This window comes from Acipenser ruthenus, chromosome 49 (genome assembly GCF_902713425.1).
Source record: "Acipenser ruthenus chromosome 49, fAciRut3.2 maternal haplotype, whole genome shotgun sequence".
NCBI classification, from domain to species: domain Eukaryota; kingdom Metazoa; phylum Chordata; class Actinopteri; order Acipenseriformes; family Acipenseridae; genus Acipenser; species Acipenser ruthenus.
In genome coordinates, this window is record NC_081237.1 from 8774335 (window position 1) to 8792075 (window position 17741).

The following is a 17741-nucleotide window of genomic DNA, read 5'->3' on the forward strand; positions in this document are numbered from 1 at the left end:
GTGTTTCCATTCATTCTGGGAGTGTGGGAACCACAGCAAAAAGAGGCTAGCAGTGTTGATCAGATAACAAGGCTGGTTTTCGTTTTATTACAGAAACATTAAAAAAATATATAAACTTTAGAAAACTCTATATTATTTCTAAAAACAAAAACGTTTCAACTAGAAGTCTTTTTTGAAACGTTTGTCATTGCATTTATTTAGTTTGCATAGGACAGTACCTGGATGCATTAGTTCTCTGTTAGCAGTCCACTGTCACTGCTGTTCCCCCAGCCCCTGCCTCCTAGCCCCCCTGGCCCCCTTGCCTTTGCCTAGACTGGTCCCTGAGGCAATGCGCTCTCCAAAACCACGCTCCTGGGAGAAGGCGTAAGAGGAGCGCCGCTGAGGCTGGTCCCTCCGGAAACCTGTGCGCAGCTCCACAGCGCTGACTGACATTCCCTGGCCCTCCGAACTGTGCACCTGGAGAGAGGAAGAGTGAGGGAGAGGCACAGTGGTAACTACACTGACACCAACACACGCTGTCACCCCCACACTGACACACACACAAACACACGCTGTCACCCCCACACTCTATCTCACCCTGTCACACACCCACACTCACTCACCCTGTGCAGGTCCGGAGGACGCAGTACTGTGTCCAGGGCCCTGGCAGTGAGGGAGGGCAGCAGGCAGACCGTTACAGTCAGCAGCACAATCAGCCACATGTAGGGGTCTCGCAGGGCGTTCAGGGAGGCACCTGGAGGGAGTGAAGACACACAGAGTCAGGAGAGGGAGCCCTACAGCTACAGCATTGCCGGACAGGTCTGTAATGCAAGAGTTATGTTTCAGTGCTGAAGACTGGAATGGTTACCTGGGAACAGGAAGTCTTTGGGCCAGGCTTGGTGTAGCTTGAAGCTGTGCAGCATGAAGGTCAGAGTGAAGTATAAGACGATGCTGAGCAGAATAGCCAGAGCGTTGGGGAGGGACCAGGTCCAGATCTGCAGGGCTATCTGTGTAGAGAGAGAGGGAGAAGGAGAGGAGAGAGAGAGAGAGAGAGAGAGAGAGAGAGAGAGAGAGAGAGAGAGAGAGAGAGAGAGAGAGAGAGAGAAGGAGCATGAGAGGGAAGGTAGACTTGGTCAATCAACAAAACCCCATCACTGTTATTGATCAAACTCTCAGAGCGTCCTGAAGCATTTCAGCTGGACTGTCTGATCGCGGGAATTCACAGAACTAGACCCAGGCCTGCATGCCTGTCTGCAGATTCACATCAATTCAAGCCTTTTCAAAACAGTTCAATACACCTCCCCTCCCAGTACCTCTCAAACCAGTCCAATACACCTCCCCTCCCAGTACCTCTCAAACCAGTCCAATACACCTCCCCTCCCAGTACCTCTCAAACCAGTCCAATATACCCCCCCTCCCAGTATCTCTCAAACCAGTCCAATACACCCACCTCCTCTCCCAGTACCTCTCAAACCAGTCCAATACACCTCCCCTCCCAGTACCTCTCAAACCAGTCCAATACACCTCCCCTCCCAGTACCTCTCAAACCAGTCCAATACACCTCCCCTCCCAGTACCTCTCAAACCAGTCCAATACATCTCCCCTCCCAGTACCTCTCAAACCAGTCCAATACACCTCCCCTCCCAGTACCTCTCAAACCAGTCCAATACACCTCCCCTCCCAGTACCTCTCAAACCAGTCCAATACACCTCCCCTCCCAGTACCTCTCAAACCAATCCAATACACCTCCCCTCCCAGTACCTCTCAAACCAGTCCAATATACCCCCCCTCCCAGTATCTCTCAAACCAGTCCAATACACCCACCTCCTCTCCCAGTACCTCTCAAACCAGTCCAATACACCCCCCTCCTCCCAGTACCTCAGCGGTGACGGTGAACACAGCGGCGGTCGCCACGGTGACAGCGAAGGTCTGGTAGTCGTGCGAGGAGGGCAGAAAGGCTCCGAAGGGGATGAAGAACAGGATGAGGGAGGTGAGCAGGGCGTGCAGCATGGTCACACCGAACACACGGTACCCGAAGAGCTCCTGGTACTGCCCGACCCGGTACAGCTCAGGACACTGCAGGCTGGCCCTGTCACTCACATCCTGCACAGACACAACCACAGAGGCAGGGCCTTTACTTTAGGTTATTCACTTTGTGCCTGTCAGGGTCGGCGCGTGTACAACTCAGTCGTGCTTGTGCTAATACAAAGAGAGAATCCAAACGGTCCAACAAGTCGTTTCCCATCCGTGAAGTAACACAGTGGCACACTAAGCAGCCTCCCACCCCACTACCACTTACCCTCTCCAGCAGCCCCATAGTCAGCACTGGGAACGAAGTGTACAGGACCGTGTAAAAGGTGATGAACCAGTTCTCAAACGCTCGCTGGGAGACACAGCATGGAACAGCGGAGGTGGAGAGAAAGTGAGGGGAGATGGGATCAGGGGAGAAAGGAATGGGATGTGGGGAGAGAGGAGAGAAGGGTTAGGATTATTGTTAGGCTGTATGTAAAATCCTTTAATGACTAGTGCAGTGAGCTCATATTAATGCAATCACCTTTCATCTTAATTTTTTCCTTCGTTATAAGAAGACAAGTAGACAAAGCCCTCAAAGTCACGCCCCCCCCAGACCCGAGCGCTGCCAGCTACTCTGTGCTCTCAATCTCGGCTTCACTTGGGAAACCTGTATTGTAACGTCCTTTTGTTTTGTTTCGGAGTAAACAGTTAGTCAAACGAGAGAAAAGTGGTCATGGCCGCTGCCTTTTTGAGCAAAAACAGAAATGTGAGTGAAGCCGAAGCACTCAGAGGACCCCTGGGTTAGAGTGGCTGCCTCACCTGCGCAGTGAAGCCGTTGAAGAAGGAGTACCATATGTGCACGAAGGTGAAGCTCATGGTTTTGAACAGGAAGAAGCGCAGGTACTTGCAGATGCGGATGTAGGACCAGCGGCCGTGCACCAGCAGGAGGCGCTGCAGGAATCTGAACTGAGCGATGGAGTAATCACTGCACTGCACTGCCTGCAGACCCTCCTGCCCACTGATACCCACTCCAATATGGGCCGCTGGGAGAGCGGGAGAGGGGAGGGAGGAGGAAGAGAGAAGTGAAGGGGGCGTTAGCTGGATAAATGCCTTTTGGAACCCTTTCTTCTCTTATTTAGCTGCATGGAGCTTCCTTGCATTACTTTGCCACTAATGATGGGAATGAAGGTGGATGAAGTTCGATAATCAGACCCTGTTATCTGTTCATGTGTTTCTGGATTTTCGGTGTAAGAGTGTGTAACAGGGCGAGCAGCCCTGTACATTGTTTATTTATTTTTACTTGCACGTGATGTGATGTGCCATCCCCGTGCCTAACTACAAATATACAATTTACACACACGTGAAACACAGACCGCTTATATCCCGTGTACCAATGCCTATACACCAACATTTACACACAACACGTAACATATAACATACACAGGGGGGCACTTTGCCACAGAGTGTTACTGGTTAAATACATTCCGTGCTGCCTCTTGATGTTTGTTTCAGATAATTCATAGTGGTAGTAATACTGACTACCCAGTGGTACTAATAATCACAGCTGGTGCCAACACAAGAGTCCTCTCTCTGAATCGCACAGTCAGTACTCCCAGATTCCACAAGGGGGCAGGCAGTGTCTGCCAGTGTTCAGTGACAATGAGTGTTAATGCAACTCTTAACAGTGCAATCAAACTCAAACTTCCTCGCTCTCTCCCCTTCTTTCTCCTGCCCCCCTCCCACACTCACTCTTGATCATGTTGACATCGTTGGCTCCGTCCCCGATGGCCAGCGTCACGACCCCCTGGTACTGCCTCACCAGCTCCACCATGCGGGCTTTCTGTAGCGGAGTGACCCGGCAGCAGATCACAGCCGGGCAGCTGCTGGCCAGCTCCACAAAGCGCTTCTGCAGCTCCACCTGCTGGCCATGCGCACCGCCTGCAGAGTCACTTGCCCGCAGGATAAACTCCTGCAGAGAGAGGAGGGGGGAGGGAAAGAGAAGCAGGATGAGAGGGAGAGAGACAGAGAGAGAGAAAAAGGACAGAGTAAGAGGGAGAAGTAAAATTAGAAACAGACAGAGAGAATGTGTTAAGGAGTGTGAAATTGAAGAAAGAAAGAAAGAAAGAGAAGGTGTGAGAATGAGGGGAGGGGGTTTGTAGGCTTGTTTCCTACCAGTTCTGGTCCAGTGATGACCAGGGCTTTCCTCTGAGCTCCCAGCTTGTGCAGATCCAGCAGCTCTTGATTCGTCCAGCCAGTCTCTTTACTGAGCCGGGGAGCGTTATTGCTGTTACTGCTGTTGTTCTCCTGCGCCGGCTCCAGCAATGTCCTGCAGAGAGGGAGAAGGAGAGGGAGAGAGAGGAGGATAGATAGAGATGAACAGAGGGACGAGGAGAGATGGACAGTGAGAGAGAGAGGGCTTCATCCCACACTACCTATCTACCTGCCAACTAACATACTACCCTTTCTATAAATACATGGACAGAAAATATCATTGTTTAAATTAGTGAGGAGAGACACCACTCTGCAGTTCTCACTTAAAACCATCAGGTACCCTATATAGCTCATTATTGTGAGAAATACTACAGTTAATCGTTACTTCACAATTGGATCGCTCACAAACCGGTTAGGCCGTGTTGACAGTATATTGTACACATGCTGTACTTACCTGTATGAGGGCTTTTAACCTTTTTTGTTTTAGAGTGTAAGCCAGACAGAAACACTACAACACCGACACAATATTTCTGAAGTACAAGGATGGAAATAGGCCTCCCATGGCATAGCAGTTTTAGCCCTTTCAGCCCAGGAGTCCTGTCTCCACCCCCGCAGTGACTGGGAATGAGCAGCAGGTTGCCCACCTGAGGTCCTTGCCCTCCAGGATCGTCATGTCGCTGCTCAGCAGTTTACATGAGTAGCCGATGTTCACCGCAGTCTCTGACAAGAACACAGAACAGATTCACAGTCACAGGGAGACTACAGCAATTTCACCTCAGTCTAGAGCGACGCTCCCTGTGCTCTTTATCCGTAACTACAATCCAATTACAGGCCAGATTAACTGCTACCGTAAATCAGCAGTCAAACCTAAGCAGTTCAAGTATGGTTTCCAGCCGCCTTTGAATATTTATGAACACTTGAAAATTCAATGACCATTGGTTTCGGGGTGGAATGTGTTTCCTGCACTGTGGTTTGAGGGTGTCTGTTGTGTACCTTTCTTGTCCCCAGTGAGCACCCAGATCTTGATGCCGGCCCTCTTGAGGGTGCGGATGGTTTCGGGGACCCCCTCCTGCAGCCTGTCCTCGATCGCAGTGGCTCCCAGCAGCTGAGACACAGACAGAGAGAAAACAGTTTAAACACAACCAGTTGGGAGCAATGCAATTCACTGCGCACTGTAAGCAATGCAATTCACTGCGCACTGTAAGCAATGCAATTCTCTGTGCTCTGTACACTGGCTCATCCTAGTGCTACTTTTCAGCTTTACCCAATAATGGACTTTGCATGACTCTTGCTGAAAGTCAGATCTCGCTAAAAAGAGCCTCTGGCATAGAAGTCTTGGGCTTTTGTGAGTCTAAAGCTGCGTTCCTTTGCCTGGAAGTGCAGAAGAGATGAGGGTTTTCTTTCAATGTGTTGTACAGCACAGCCCCCTCTTGCTCGCTCTGCTGTAGCAAGCCCCTGTTACAGAGCAGCTGTGTTCTGTGCACGTACAGTGAGGTTGTTCTCGATGCGTTCGTATGCTGCCGCCAGCTCTTGCTCACGGCCCTGCGTCGCCATGTTTGCACGGTGATGCTCGCCGATCCACTCTCGGTAGAACCCCTCCTCCACGCTCCGGCCGGCCAGGCACAGTGTACGCAGTGTCTCTTCAGCGAAGCCCTGCAGGGAGAGGAGGGAGAGAGGGATCATCGCAGGGTACAACTTAGGGCAACCTGGAAAACTTGCATTACCAGGATTAGAAACTCACACTAGCCCTGCACCCAGTCCTGTTTCTTTTTTGGTCTATTAATTATTGAATCTGATGCCAGGACTTTGAGAAATCAGGCCCCTGGTAAATTTGCCCTGAACTGATCGCACTTTTCATATCATGAAGTCACACCTATCTCTAGATTTGTAATAATAGGGGTTGTTCATGCAGCTATAAGGGAGGAACAATTTGTTTAAGGCCCTGTTTGGGACCCCCTGAGCTCGCTCGCTGCAGTCAGGTTAAAGGGGCCGTGGACAGGCTGAGAGAGGAGAGGCCACACTCACGTCCAGTGCTTTCTCTGTAGCGTCTCTGTGGGGGCTGTCGGGGGCCAGCCTCTCGAAGATCACAATGTCAGCGCCTTTACAGTACAGCTTCAACCCTCCCTCCGGCTCACGCACTGACAACACAAGACAAGGATATCAGTGTTGACAACTGTTTGCAAAAAAGAGTTCCTATCCATTATTTTGCTAGCGGCCCTGATTCTAATGCTGCAGTTGTTATTTCACAGTCAGGGTGACTCACCCAGCACAGACATCCTGCGTCTCTGACTGCTGAAGTCCAGCATGGCCAGCACATGGTAGTGCCGCTCCACCCCCAACTCACTGACTGTCACCGAGTCCTGGGTTCGAGACAGGAACACAAACCCCAGGTTCCGCGCAGCCGTCACCAGGGCTTCTTCATCAGGAGAGGCGGCCTGGTAAAGAAGGACTCCTGAGGGGGAGAGATGGAGAGAGGTTTGGGGAGAGAGGTGGATGGGAGATGGTGGGGAGAGGTGGACAGGAGAGATTGGGGAATACAGTGTGAGAGTCGGGCACGGTCAGGCACAGCTAGCTATGGCTTTTCACGACGGGATAGAAAGAGCTCCACTGTAAATACTATTGCATGAACTGTTTGTTTAATAAACAATAAAGGAGGGAATGGAAGTGAACTGCATGTACCGTCTTTCTCCTCCACCATCACGGTGTGACACACAGACAGCGCTCTGAAGAACTCTCTGAGGCCCTGGTCCTCTCGGCTCCTCAGCCTCTCCAGCAGGAGCTCGTCATGAAACTGCAGCTTCCCATCTGCGTATCTGTTCCAGCGCAGGTCTACTGGCTGGGGAGGGAAACCGGTCAGGGGAAGAGCAGCACCACTCCCATCACACAGCAGTCTCACTGTGACTCCAATTACAAAACAGCTCAGCTTCCATAGGCTGGAACTACAGCTGGTATATATATATATATATATATATATATATATATATATATATATATATATATATATATATATATTGTACAACAATTTGGCACACCAGAACTACAGTTTACACACAAGTTGAGTTTAAAGGTAAGGGATGGACACACTGCACCTTCAGTTTTTTGGAAGTAGCTGGTAGATCTCCTGAAATAATAAAATAAAATAAATAAAAAACAACAGCAGGTGAACACATAAACTTACACTCACACACTCAAGCCCATGAAACACTCTGGCAACTTTACTGTTCTGAACAATCAATATTTAGTGAACATTTCTTTAACGTATCCCCTACAGCTAGTTGCCTGAAAGGTTGCCAGAGAAAGTTGGCAAAAGTTCCCTGATGTTACACTGGCTTAAGACTCCCACACACTCACACCCCCATTCCTGCACTCCCAGTCTCCACACACACACTCACACCCCCACACATGCACTCCCAGTCTCTCACACACACACTCACACCCCCACACATGCACTTGCAGTCTCTCACACACACACTCACACTCCCACACATGCACTCGCAGTCTCTCACACACACATGCTCCTCCTCACACTCACACTCACTCACCATACACTGTGCCGGCCACGCAGCACTTCTTGTAGGTCATGATGTTCTGTGTGAGAGTGCCGGTCTTGTCTGAGAAGATGACCTCGATCTGCCCCAGCTGCTCATTCAGGGAGGTGCTGCGCGCATTGGCGTACGTGTCCTTCTCAGGGAAGTGCATCTGCAGGTCCCAGTTGATGAACCGGCTGTGCACCACGTGGATCACCTCAAACCTGACAGCAACACAGAGGTGCGCTCAACTACAGGACCTGGCCCAGAGCATTCAAGATCAAGGACTTGTGACTCAGGCTTTGACTGACATTCACATTTTTCTATTCTTATTGGTATTATTATTATTAGTTGTCATTATAAATCATGTATGACAAATCAACCACCAATCACCGTCTGTAAAAATCCAGTTCATCTTATCTTGTGCTCAGATGCTTAGAACACATGACAGAATTCTTTATATTTAACAGTAGTTCCTGAGTCTTTGTGATTGGTAACAAGTTAATGTGCAGTGTGTCTCTTGTTAGAACAGAAATCATTTTGCAGTTAGAGCAGTCAGAGCCGCTCAGCTTCACAATCCTCTCACCCAAACTGAAACAACACACCTTATAAACATAAGAGACACCCTACACAAACGTATTCATTTAGATGAGAAAAGCAAGCTCACCCACACAGACTGACAGGTACTCACGTGATGTAGAGCGCCATGGGCATGGCTGGGCTCAGGATGATGATGTACCCCCAGAAGGTGACGAAGCCCCAGTACGCTGGGCTGAACCCCTCAGACAAGGCAGCGATTGCCTGTATCGAACCCGAGACCTGCGCCTCCCACACCCCAGCACCCACTGCCAGTAGCAGAGACGTCACAAGCAGAAACAGGAGGATCTGCAAACACAGCACCGCAAAGATCAGCACACACACACACACACACACACACAGCACACACACACACACACACACACACACACTGACACACCACCTACACACACACACACACACACACACACACACACACACACAGCACACACGCACACACACACACACTGACACACCACCTACACACACACACACACACACACACACACACACAACACACACTGTGATCCGTTCACTGAAAACTTATTATCAGACTCGTGATAGTGAGTCACTGGGCAAAACCTGTTGTACTTCCACCAGTGAGTGGAGCCCCCGGCTGGGGCTCTGGGGGGGTGGGGGTGCTCACCATGAGAACGACGTGGTTCATGAGCAGCTCGATCCGGGTTCTCTTCACCACGGTGCGGCCGCAGTTTCGCAGGATCTTGGAGTCCAGGCCTGCAGACAGGGAGGAGGCGAGTGGATCTCTGAGAACGGCATCAGTGCTGCAAACTCTTTCTAACTTAAACTAAAAACCCTCAACCCTGCACATAGTAGATGTTTTTGAAAAGAAAACCATTTAACCAACAAATTGATCTAACTCAATGACTTTTTTTTGTCACATTGGAAAGCCACGTGTGCTGCCTTTTACTAAAGTGGAACCACCGTCATACTGACAAAAAAAATAAAAAACGAGGTTAGGAGAAGTATGAAGAAAAAAGATCCTGTTTGCTCCAGGAGAAGGTCACTGTGGAGGGATTATTTCATGCATGCATGTCAGTGACAGCAGTGCCCCTGCATCGTGGTAGCTGGGTGGTGAAGCTATAGCACGCTGGCTGTACCTGTGAAGATGACCAGTCCATAGCAGGTGTGCGTGTTTCTCAGGCGGAAGCCTCTCAGCAGGATGCGCTCGTTGTCTATAGGGTGCTGCCCCCCCCTCCAGTGCAGGGCCCCCGAGAAGGAGTGCAGCTGGCTATTGGGCTCCTCACACAGCACCCGGCCTGGGGAGGCAAACACACAGCCCTGGGTTTCATTACTACTCTCATTTAGAAATACTAACAACGTAATGTTGATGTAGGAGTACGTTTGCAACTCACGCTGAGTAAATCTCTGCTCAGGAACTAAAACCAGCAAATCACATTTTGTTAATTTTTACTTAAACATCATAACTTAACTGGGCAACACAGAATACAACATTACTTAAAATACCAAACGTAAGAATATTAATACTTAATATAAAAAGGATAAAAGTGAGTTTACTGAAAATCCTGTTACAAAGTTTGCCCTCCTAAGTATTATTATTATTTTATTTATATATAATCACTTGCATTTTCCTTTTAGAAAAAACAAAAAAAGTTGTCAATTTACTTGTCTTAATGTCAGCTGGCAGAGGCTACAGCAACTGAGCATTAAACACAAACACATTCCAAGCTGCAGTAATTAGCGGCTGCTTCAATGAAAGCCGATCCCACCGTCGAAAGCTGCCAGCTTGTCCTCTGTGTGGAGCTCTTCATGGGTGACGCTCAGCGCCTGGCGATACTTCAGGTTAGTCTCCCTGAAGACAAGGCAGAGAAGCAGTTATCCTGCTCTGCTCTTCAATTACAATGTTACTCTAAACAAGCAAACACAAACCAAACGAACCCACGTCTCGTCCTCACCCATCTATGTCTGCTGTCTCCACGTAGCACAGGCTGTGTGGCTCGGAGCTGTTCAGCAGCAACATGTCGGCCTGCACAACAGGAAAGGGGATGTGACTGCTGTGGTACATTTGATCCATGGGGTGAATTCAATTGATCTAAAAAGTGTCAGTTCGAGATGTCACTATAATCACTATCCTATAATCAATTAAGAGAACCTCTCATGCAATATACAGATGTTTACAGCCAGAAAAACACATGAGAGGCTCACATGCACGGTTGGTAGATATTTGGGTTTTGGTGCACAAATTCTGATTATCTCAGTGGCGATATTTAGATCCTGAATTGTTCAGATCAATTGAACAGACCCACATAATCTTTTTTTTTTTCAGTTTACACTGTTTTATGTACACTACCACTCAGTGTGTTTCTTTTCTTTGCTATGTTTCTGTGTGCATTTCCAGGCTTGTGCAGCAAGCATTTCTGAAAAGGGAGTGGGACTCACTGGAATAAACTGGTCCTTCCTGAGCCGCACCACATCCCCCACGTGAACATCCCTCCACCTTGCAGCCCTGAAACTGAGAGAGACAGCAGCCAGGAAAAAGGAAGTCCTTTTTAAATTACAGATTTTAAAATAAAACGACTCCATAACTTCAAAAAACGCCCAATCAGAATCTATGAAGACAAAACCTGTCAGAAACGAAGTCAAGTATAGACAAACATTTGCTTCAGCAGTGTGTTCTACAGCAGAACGTTTGTCTACTTGACGAGTCTGTAATGGGCTGAGAGGACAAGGTGACGGTTTAGTGCACAATCCCACTCACCTTCCACTGTGGAGGATGTCACAAGGGCGGTTGTTGATTTCGTTGTCACTTCTATAGCGTGCCTTAGAAAAGACGAAACATTTACAAACGGTACCTCTGGGGATAACAGGAGGGAAAACAACGAAACTAGAACAGTCAAGCAGACAAATCTGGAGAGGGTGCTATGAGAAGAATGAAGGATTAAAAAAAAACAATTTAGGGATGGGGCTGGGGTGACAAAATGAATGAATGGGCCTATTTTTAAATCATTAATAAAATGCAATTAATAAAATACATTTTCCAGTTCAAGAAAGTGGTTTAACTTAAGACTGAGAATGATTATAAAAACTCTTCAAAAAACACTACCCCTTGAAACTACATTTTATAAACAGGGCCCCACCATGACTTGGGAACTGGCCAGATTTGAGAGACATACTTGAACAGATTTTACACAGGTAGCCCCAGCCGACCCCTACAGCCCTTGACCACTTAGTTGCTCACTATACTCACCATGTCGTCCATAATGTCTTTGACGCCGCGAGTGGCCAGCACCATTATTAGCGGTATCATGGTGGTGTGCCAGGGTAGGGTGGAGATGGCGGGCACGCCCTGAAACACACACACACAGCCTCACATGAAGGAGGAGTACGCTATGCGTACCCATTTCCATTATGACACAAAAATATATAAATTAACTTTAATGTCGGAGTCGAAGAGGTCGATGACATGGCCGCAGTCCGTTAGTTTTCAAATTGTCCATTCGAATTCGAATGTCATTGGCTTTGCCCCGTGCAGGTCCGCGCTGTGGCGGGAGAGTCAGCGAGCCCGTGCCATTTCTCTCTCAAGAAAGACGCCCTGGCTCGAGCTAGGTTGAATCTCAGTCAAATGTGATTAAAAGCCGTGAAAAATATATATATTATTAAGGGCTGTAAATGTGAATACCTTTGATGAAAAGGTCGTGTTTCTCACCTGCAGGATCACCATCAGCAAGAAGTAGACATTGGCCACTCTTTGAAACTGTTCGTACAGGTTAAATGGCAGAAATGTGAGTACATTGTATTTCCTGGTCCTGATTACATTATCCTGTGAAAAATAAAAGAGAAAATGGGGAGATGTATATATTAATAATAATAAACAGTCTCTGAATCACTCGCAAGCTTTGTCGGGCGCCCTGTGTGTATCTGGAATGTGTTATCTTAATGAACCTCTCGGTAAAATGCGTCCAGTTTCCCAGCCCGAAACAATACAGTCCCGTCAATTCGTAGCGGTGCCAAGGGGAGGAAGCGTTTTACTTACCGCGTATTTTCTTCGTTTGAAACACAGGAATCCTTTCTTCGTGAACTGGTTGTTAAAATCCCTGTCGTTGGCTTTCACCTGCCAGGTGTACTCTGAAAGACAGAGGCCGCCGTCACTACAGCGGTCTGAGCAGAGCGCAAAACGTGGATAGTTGTGCAGGTAGGAAAGAAATTGGATCATTAATGAATTCCCTTACAGTGTTTAAAGCAAAGTAAAGATGAGTGAAAACATGGACAGTATAAAGCATCATAAAAGCATTAAACAAGACAGCCTTTTCTATTGCATCCATTCTGTGCTAGCCAATGTTTTACTTACCCAAAGCAGCATGGTAAATGCAATGTTATAGTATAGTAAAAGCCATGCACTTTCATAACCATCAGACACTCGATAGCGGTGAAACTGGAAACTGAAGACACTGAGGACAAGACTTTTAGTTGAAACGTTTGTCGTTTCATTTTTTACAAAGCTTATGTTTGGTATTTCTACTAAGCCAAATGCATTGTTTCAAACTTTTCCCAAGGATGTACTGCAAACTTTTCCCTCCTGGCTCCTCCACTCACCTGTGTTGCTGTGGGTGCAGACGGGGCTGGAAGCAGGGTTGCTTGGAGGCTGCTGGAGGCTCATTCTGTGAGAGGGAGAGGGCTCTGTTTGCTGTTTTCTCCGTCTGCATGAGATTGAAAAGTCTCCCGCTGGCTCTCAATGCAGCCCCAGGTCTCAGTCTGTCCACTGTCTCCTCCTCACACCACACACACGCTTCTCTTGAAGGAGTCTGGGACGTCACCTCGTCAGCTGGTTACTGTGGCTATCTGTGGCTAATTATTTACCACAGAAAGAAAACAGATTTTATACATGCCTGGCATTCTCAGTTAGGTAATGCCAGGAAATGTCAGGGTTTTTATTTCCCATTGAAACAAACAAAAAGAGAGAGAGAGAGAGAGAAAAGAAAAACAAGCTTCTCGAAGGGAAGGATTCTTTTATTCATGAAAGCGGCCAACAGGTAATATTATAACCTGGTATTTACACAACTGGTTTAACATGCTCAGGTCATATAGAGGCTGGATCTGCCCAGGGCTTTACCCGAAATATTAGCTTTCAATCGTTCTTTCCTTTCTGTGCACACTAGCAGCACTCACTATATTAAAATACTAATCAAGTAAAAGGGCTGTGTTTCCACAGGGGGACTCGATACACCTTCATAGACCACGCCCTTCAATTCAACCCATCTCTAGTTATTAACAGCAACATCATATTTGGAAATTCAGGGCTTGAAACTCACACTAGCCCTGCTGCACAAATTCCTGGGTTTTAAGTGTATTATTTAAATGACGAGGTGCTGGGAGTTTAACAATCAAGCCCCTGGTAAATCTGCTCTAAACTGATTTTCATATCATGAATAAGTCACACCTGAGTCTGTAGGTTTACTATTACGAGTTGTTCAGTGCAAAGTATCTGCTTGCATTTACAATGCATTTACATAGGTCTTATGTAAATACAGCTGCTGACATCTACCTACAGGTACCTCCACAATATCCCAGGAAGTTAAACATGCCCCAAAAGGGTTAATAAATAAAATAAACTCCAGGCAAGACTAGAGGGACATTTCGTCTGAGAAGGTCGGAGCCTGTTTTTAAAGGCTAAAGGCTTTAATTGTGATCAGCAGCCAGTCATGCCTTATTAGCTTGGGAGAATCAGAGCTAATTAAGCTGGCTAATTGGCAAGGGAAGTACAGTGACACGTTGTTCTGAACCGGATGCTTTACTGGTGAGAGGAGACTAATGAAACCATCTCGATTCTATTTGCCTGGTTCAATTGAGCTACTGTCTCCAGCTCTCTTGAGCTGTCTTGAGCTCTCATCAATCAGTCTCCAGCACAGCACCTCCCCCCCTCACTCTCTCACTCTCGCCGGGACACACACACATTGTTACTCACCTGAAATCTGTCCCAGGAAACAGTCTCGGTCATCCCCACTCCTCTGACCTGATCACCTGGCTCAGTCTGAGAGAGGGAATGAAAGGATGAAAGGAGAGGAGAGGAGAGAGAGAGAGAGAGAGAGAGAGAGGGAGAGAGGCCCCTCCCTGACTCAGCCGTCACAAAACAAACAAGGCATCCGACACACCTGCTCTGCCTACCAGGAACAGCTCTTACTTCATTCAGACAGACCAAGAGGTGAAACAATACAACTAAACGAGGGGAACACATTACACACGTGAATGCAGGACGCTGCTGAAAAGATAACACTGGTGACTGCAGCAGCCTGGCTACATTCACAATCTTTTATTTTGATTTATTCAATCTAATCAATAACACTCCCATTACAGGGCACTTTAGATGATGTTGTGTCTTACTATGGGCTTGGTTTGTGGCATTCGACTAGGGGCCATAACAAAGGCTTTGTAATGCAGCAGGTATTAGGACCCCATCAGGCACATCTAACTCTCAGTTTGCTGCACATAGGACTTTTGCAGTCAAAGTGTTGTAAATGTTGCTGTCTAAATGGGCTATTTGAACTTTTTAATATTAAAGACAGACAATGACACAAGAAACCGCCAGTGTTTGTGTGGACAGTTGCGTAACATAAAAACAAAAACATTGCCAGCTTCTTTGATAGTTTAGTTTTTTCGTTATGCAGCTGTCCACACAAACTCATGCTGTTGTTATCAAAGAGCAGGCTGCTGTTTCTTCCAGGTACTGTAGTGGCAGGGGAAAGAGAGATGAGAGAGAGCGGGGAATGGTGTTTCAGGATCACAGGAGAATCTCTCTCTGCACCTCATCAGTCTCTTGGGTTCCTCGCTAATTAATCTGTCGCCAGGCATTTTGCAATCGAGCCCGCTTAGCGTGGAATACCTTCCATTATGACTTCATTTAAACAGAGTGCAGTGCTTTTAACACAGCCTGTCTGCTGCACACAGCTGCTAATGAGCCCTGTTTCATCTTGTTTCTCCCTGGTGGTTTTATTGATACAGATGGGATGCTATCTCTGAATGATCAGGAATCCTCATTCCTGTCCCCATCGTTAGGGGCCCCACTGTTTCCCATGCTGCACCCCACTGCACTGCACCACTCCTGGTGACCAGGGGTACCCTGTTAAAGATGAACACACTTAGAAATGAATCCCTTTCAAATATGAAAACCCTGCCTTTTCAATTCTATCGAGATCTCTGATAAGGGCGTCTGCTAAGAAATAAATAATAATAATAATAATAATAATGAAGTAAAGTTTGATTTTCATGTAACTGCTCTAGACACTTGAGGTCGTCTTTATCAATATTATAAAACCGTTTCACAAATGTGAAGCTGATTGCTGTTGCTGTTTCTGTCAGTGTTGCACAGTACTGTATATACTGTACTATGTGTGAATGGATGATTGTTGTAACCTATCGTTTGGTTTATGAGGACTGTTGGAAAAGGGTTTATCCTGGCATTCATTTTTAAATAAATTTAAGAAAAAAACATGAAATAAAACTTTTATTAATATATATTTTTTAAACAGAAAAATAAAATCATTTAAATAACCAATTTAAAGTTAAGGCTTTGTAAATAGCTATTTATCCCTGTACAATGGTAAAAACACTGCAAAGTGTAGACAAGCATTGACTAGAACAATGAACACCACTGTCTAGGTAAGAATACACAAGGCTGTTGTATTGTACAGTAGTTACTTGGTTGGGTGTTAAGGGGTTAATTATGGTTGTGCTTGATTTTATTAACATTTTCAGACATGTTTTTTTTTTTTTTTTTACCATCTGTTTCCGTCAGTGTTGATACATGATGTTGTCATCTTTCAAATAAGATGCAAATCCTAATGAGTTTCTTCCTCGATAAATTCAAATGATTTGGTAAATAAATAAGGACATAAATAATTCTAGAACGAGAAAAGGCCATTTGGCCCGCCTCGCTCTGATGCAAGCGTGGTCCACTAGCACTGAGGAGAGGAAAAACAAACCAATAAAAAACCAGATTTGAAGGAGGAATTAAACCTCTGGGAATCCGTGGCTAAACGGACTGGCCTCCCTCCAGGCGGCTAGCTAAAGGTTTTATTATGGTCACAGAGAGGGTCATACAGTATTGTTCATGACAGCATCCAGTCTCACAGATGGAAGTAAGACTCCCATTGCATTGCAGTTTGGTCCAATCCTGGTTTTACTATGAGTTTAATAAGACACACCTGAGCTTGTTACCTGTACACTGTGACTAATCAAGCTTGCATTAAAACCTGGAACGGGTGAAACTGCTATGCAATAGGAGTCTTATTTCTATCCCCGCAGTCTATTCATGGCACCACGTGATACAAAGGTATTTTTTTTTGTACAGAGCTTTCCTTCTGTCATTGTGCAGCGCGCCAATATTGTTTAAGTAACGTAATGACCACATGTTTTTAACTTTTTAAAATTAGAATGAGGGCATCTTTACATAGATCATCTTTAACATAAGTCTTCCTTTGTTGTTCATTTCTGACATGAAACTGAAACAGGGTTTATTTTTTGTATTGAAAGCGAAGTGTATCAGGCACATTTATACACAGTGCTTTGCCATGCTTGCCTGCTCATCATCAGGCTTTCCTATGCTTTTACTATGCTGTACTACAGTTAGTTGGGCTTGCTTGTGCCATGGTACACCACAGTGAACTTGTATAAGTGTTAGAACTAAGCATGCTAAGTTGGGGGGGTCGAGGGGTGAAGAAGTCTCGCAATAAAAACACACTGAAAGCACCTAGCGCTGCCTGCTTTACAAGCCACAATGCTGCCAGTTATGAACAAAAACAAAGTAAAGTTAAAACGTTCCTCAACAGTTTTCCGGGCTGTTAATAAACCTGATGTGGTGGAAACAGGTCCTAAGGGTGCTGAGGCACACAGGCTCCTTCCCATGGTGCTCTCCTGCAGACCTGAAACCATAGCAACGCCCCAAGCCAGCTGCCAAGAGCAGAACCAGGCACCTAAGGATCCTCAAATGAATCTTAAGATTTTTTTGCCACATCTTCTGGAGTGAAAAGCTTAGAATATCTGGCCCATGAATGTGTTCCCAACAACAGAAAGAAAAATCGGTTTCTTCATGCGTTCCCTTACAAAAGCTTGCCATAGTACATTTTTTTGTCACGCTCTACCAAACCTGCCTGTGATTTACCATACCTTCATATGCTTTTGCTACGCTTCACTACAGTTAGTGAATTTACAGAAGTGTTAGAACGAAGCATGCTGAGTTGGGGGGGTGGGGTGGGGGCTGTAAGTCTTGCAATTTGAAAAAACAAAATGCCATCAAGTACAAAGAAGAAATGCTGTGCAGTTGAGAGACACTGGAAATTTCAGTTGGTTCTGCTAAGGGACTCTGCTTTCTGCAACCAAAGCAACGCCCTGCCTCTAGTTTAAAAAAATAAATAAAATATATATATATATATATATATATATATATATATATATATATATATA

The 17741-nt window shown here is 46.3% G+C and overlaps 1 protein-coding gene across 1 annotated transcript; it reads right to left on the reverse strand.

Moving 5' to 3' along the window:
• Window positions 1-252: 252 nt before the first annotated feature.
• On the reverse strand, window positions 253-14340 carry LOC117401288 (phospholipid-transporting ATPase IC). Its single transcript, XM_059014829.1, has 28 exons — window positions 14248-14340; window positions 12879-13130; window positions 12319-12410; window positions 11992-12105; window positions 11533-11631; window positions 11044-11105; window positions 10725-10797; window positions 10241-10311; window positions 10055-10137; window positions 9425-9583; window positions 8953-9041; window positions 8422-8615; window positions 7746-7954; window positions 7293-7324; window positions 6883-7039; window positions 6467-6655; window positions 6229-6341; window positions 5692-5856; window positions 5197-5308; window positions 4848-4923; window positions 4165-4318; window positions 3742-3961; window positions 2812-3035; window positions 2279-2362; window positions 1858-2082; window positions 848-986; window positions 603-733; window positions 253-456 (listed from the first exon to the last, which is right to left on the reverse strand). The coding sequence occupies exons 2-28, from the start codon at window positions 12940-12942 to the stop codon at window positions 253-255; spliced, it is 3534 nt and encodes a 1177-aa protein (XP_058870812.1). The 5' UTR covers window positions 12943-13130; window positions 14248-14340.
• Between the last annotated feature and the right edge of the window lie 3401 nt (window positions 14341-17741).

Bases quoted from the DNA above. Each gene is read 5' to 3' on its own strand.
- LOC117401288 (XM_059014829.1), bottom strand. From the start codon at position 12,942: ATGAGCCTCCAGCAGCCTCCAAGCAACCCTGCTTCCAGCCCCGTCTGC. The intron at 6,656-6,882 runs GTACATGCAGTT...TCTCCCCCTCAG, and splicing joins GATGGTGGAGGAGAAAGACG to GAGTCCTTCTTTACCAGGCC. The intron at 734-847 runs GTAACCATTCCA...CACTCCCTCCAG, and splicing joins CAAAGACTTCCTGTTCCCAG to GTGCCTCCCTGAACGCCCTG.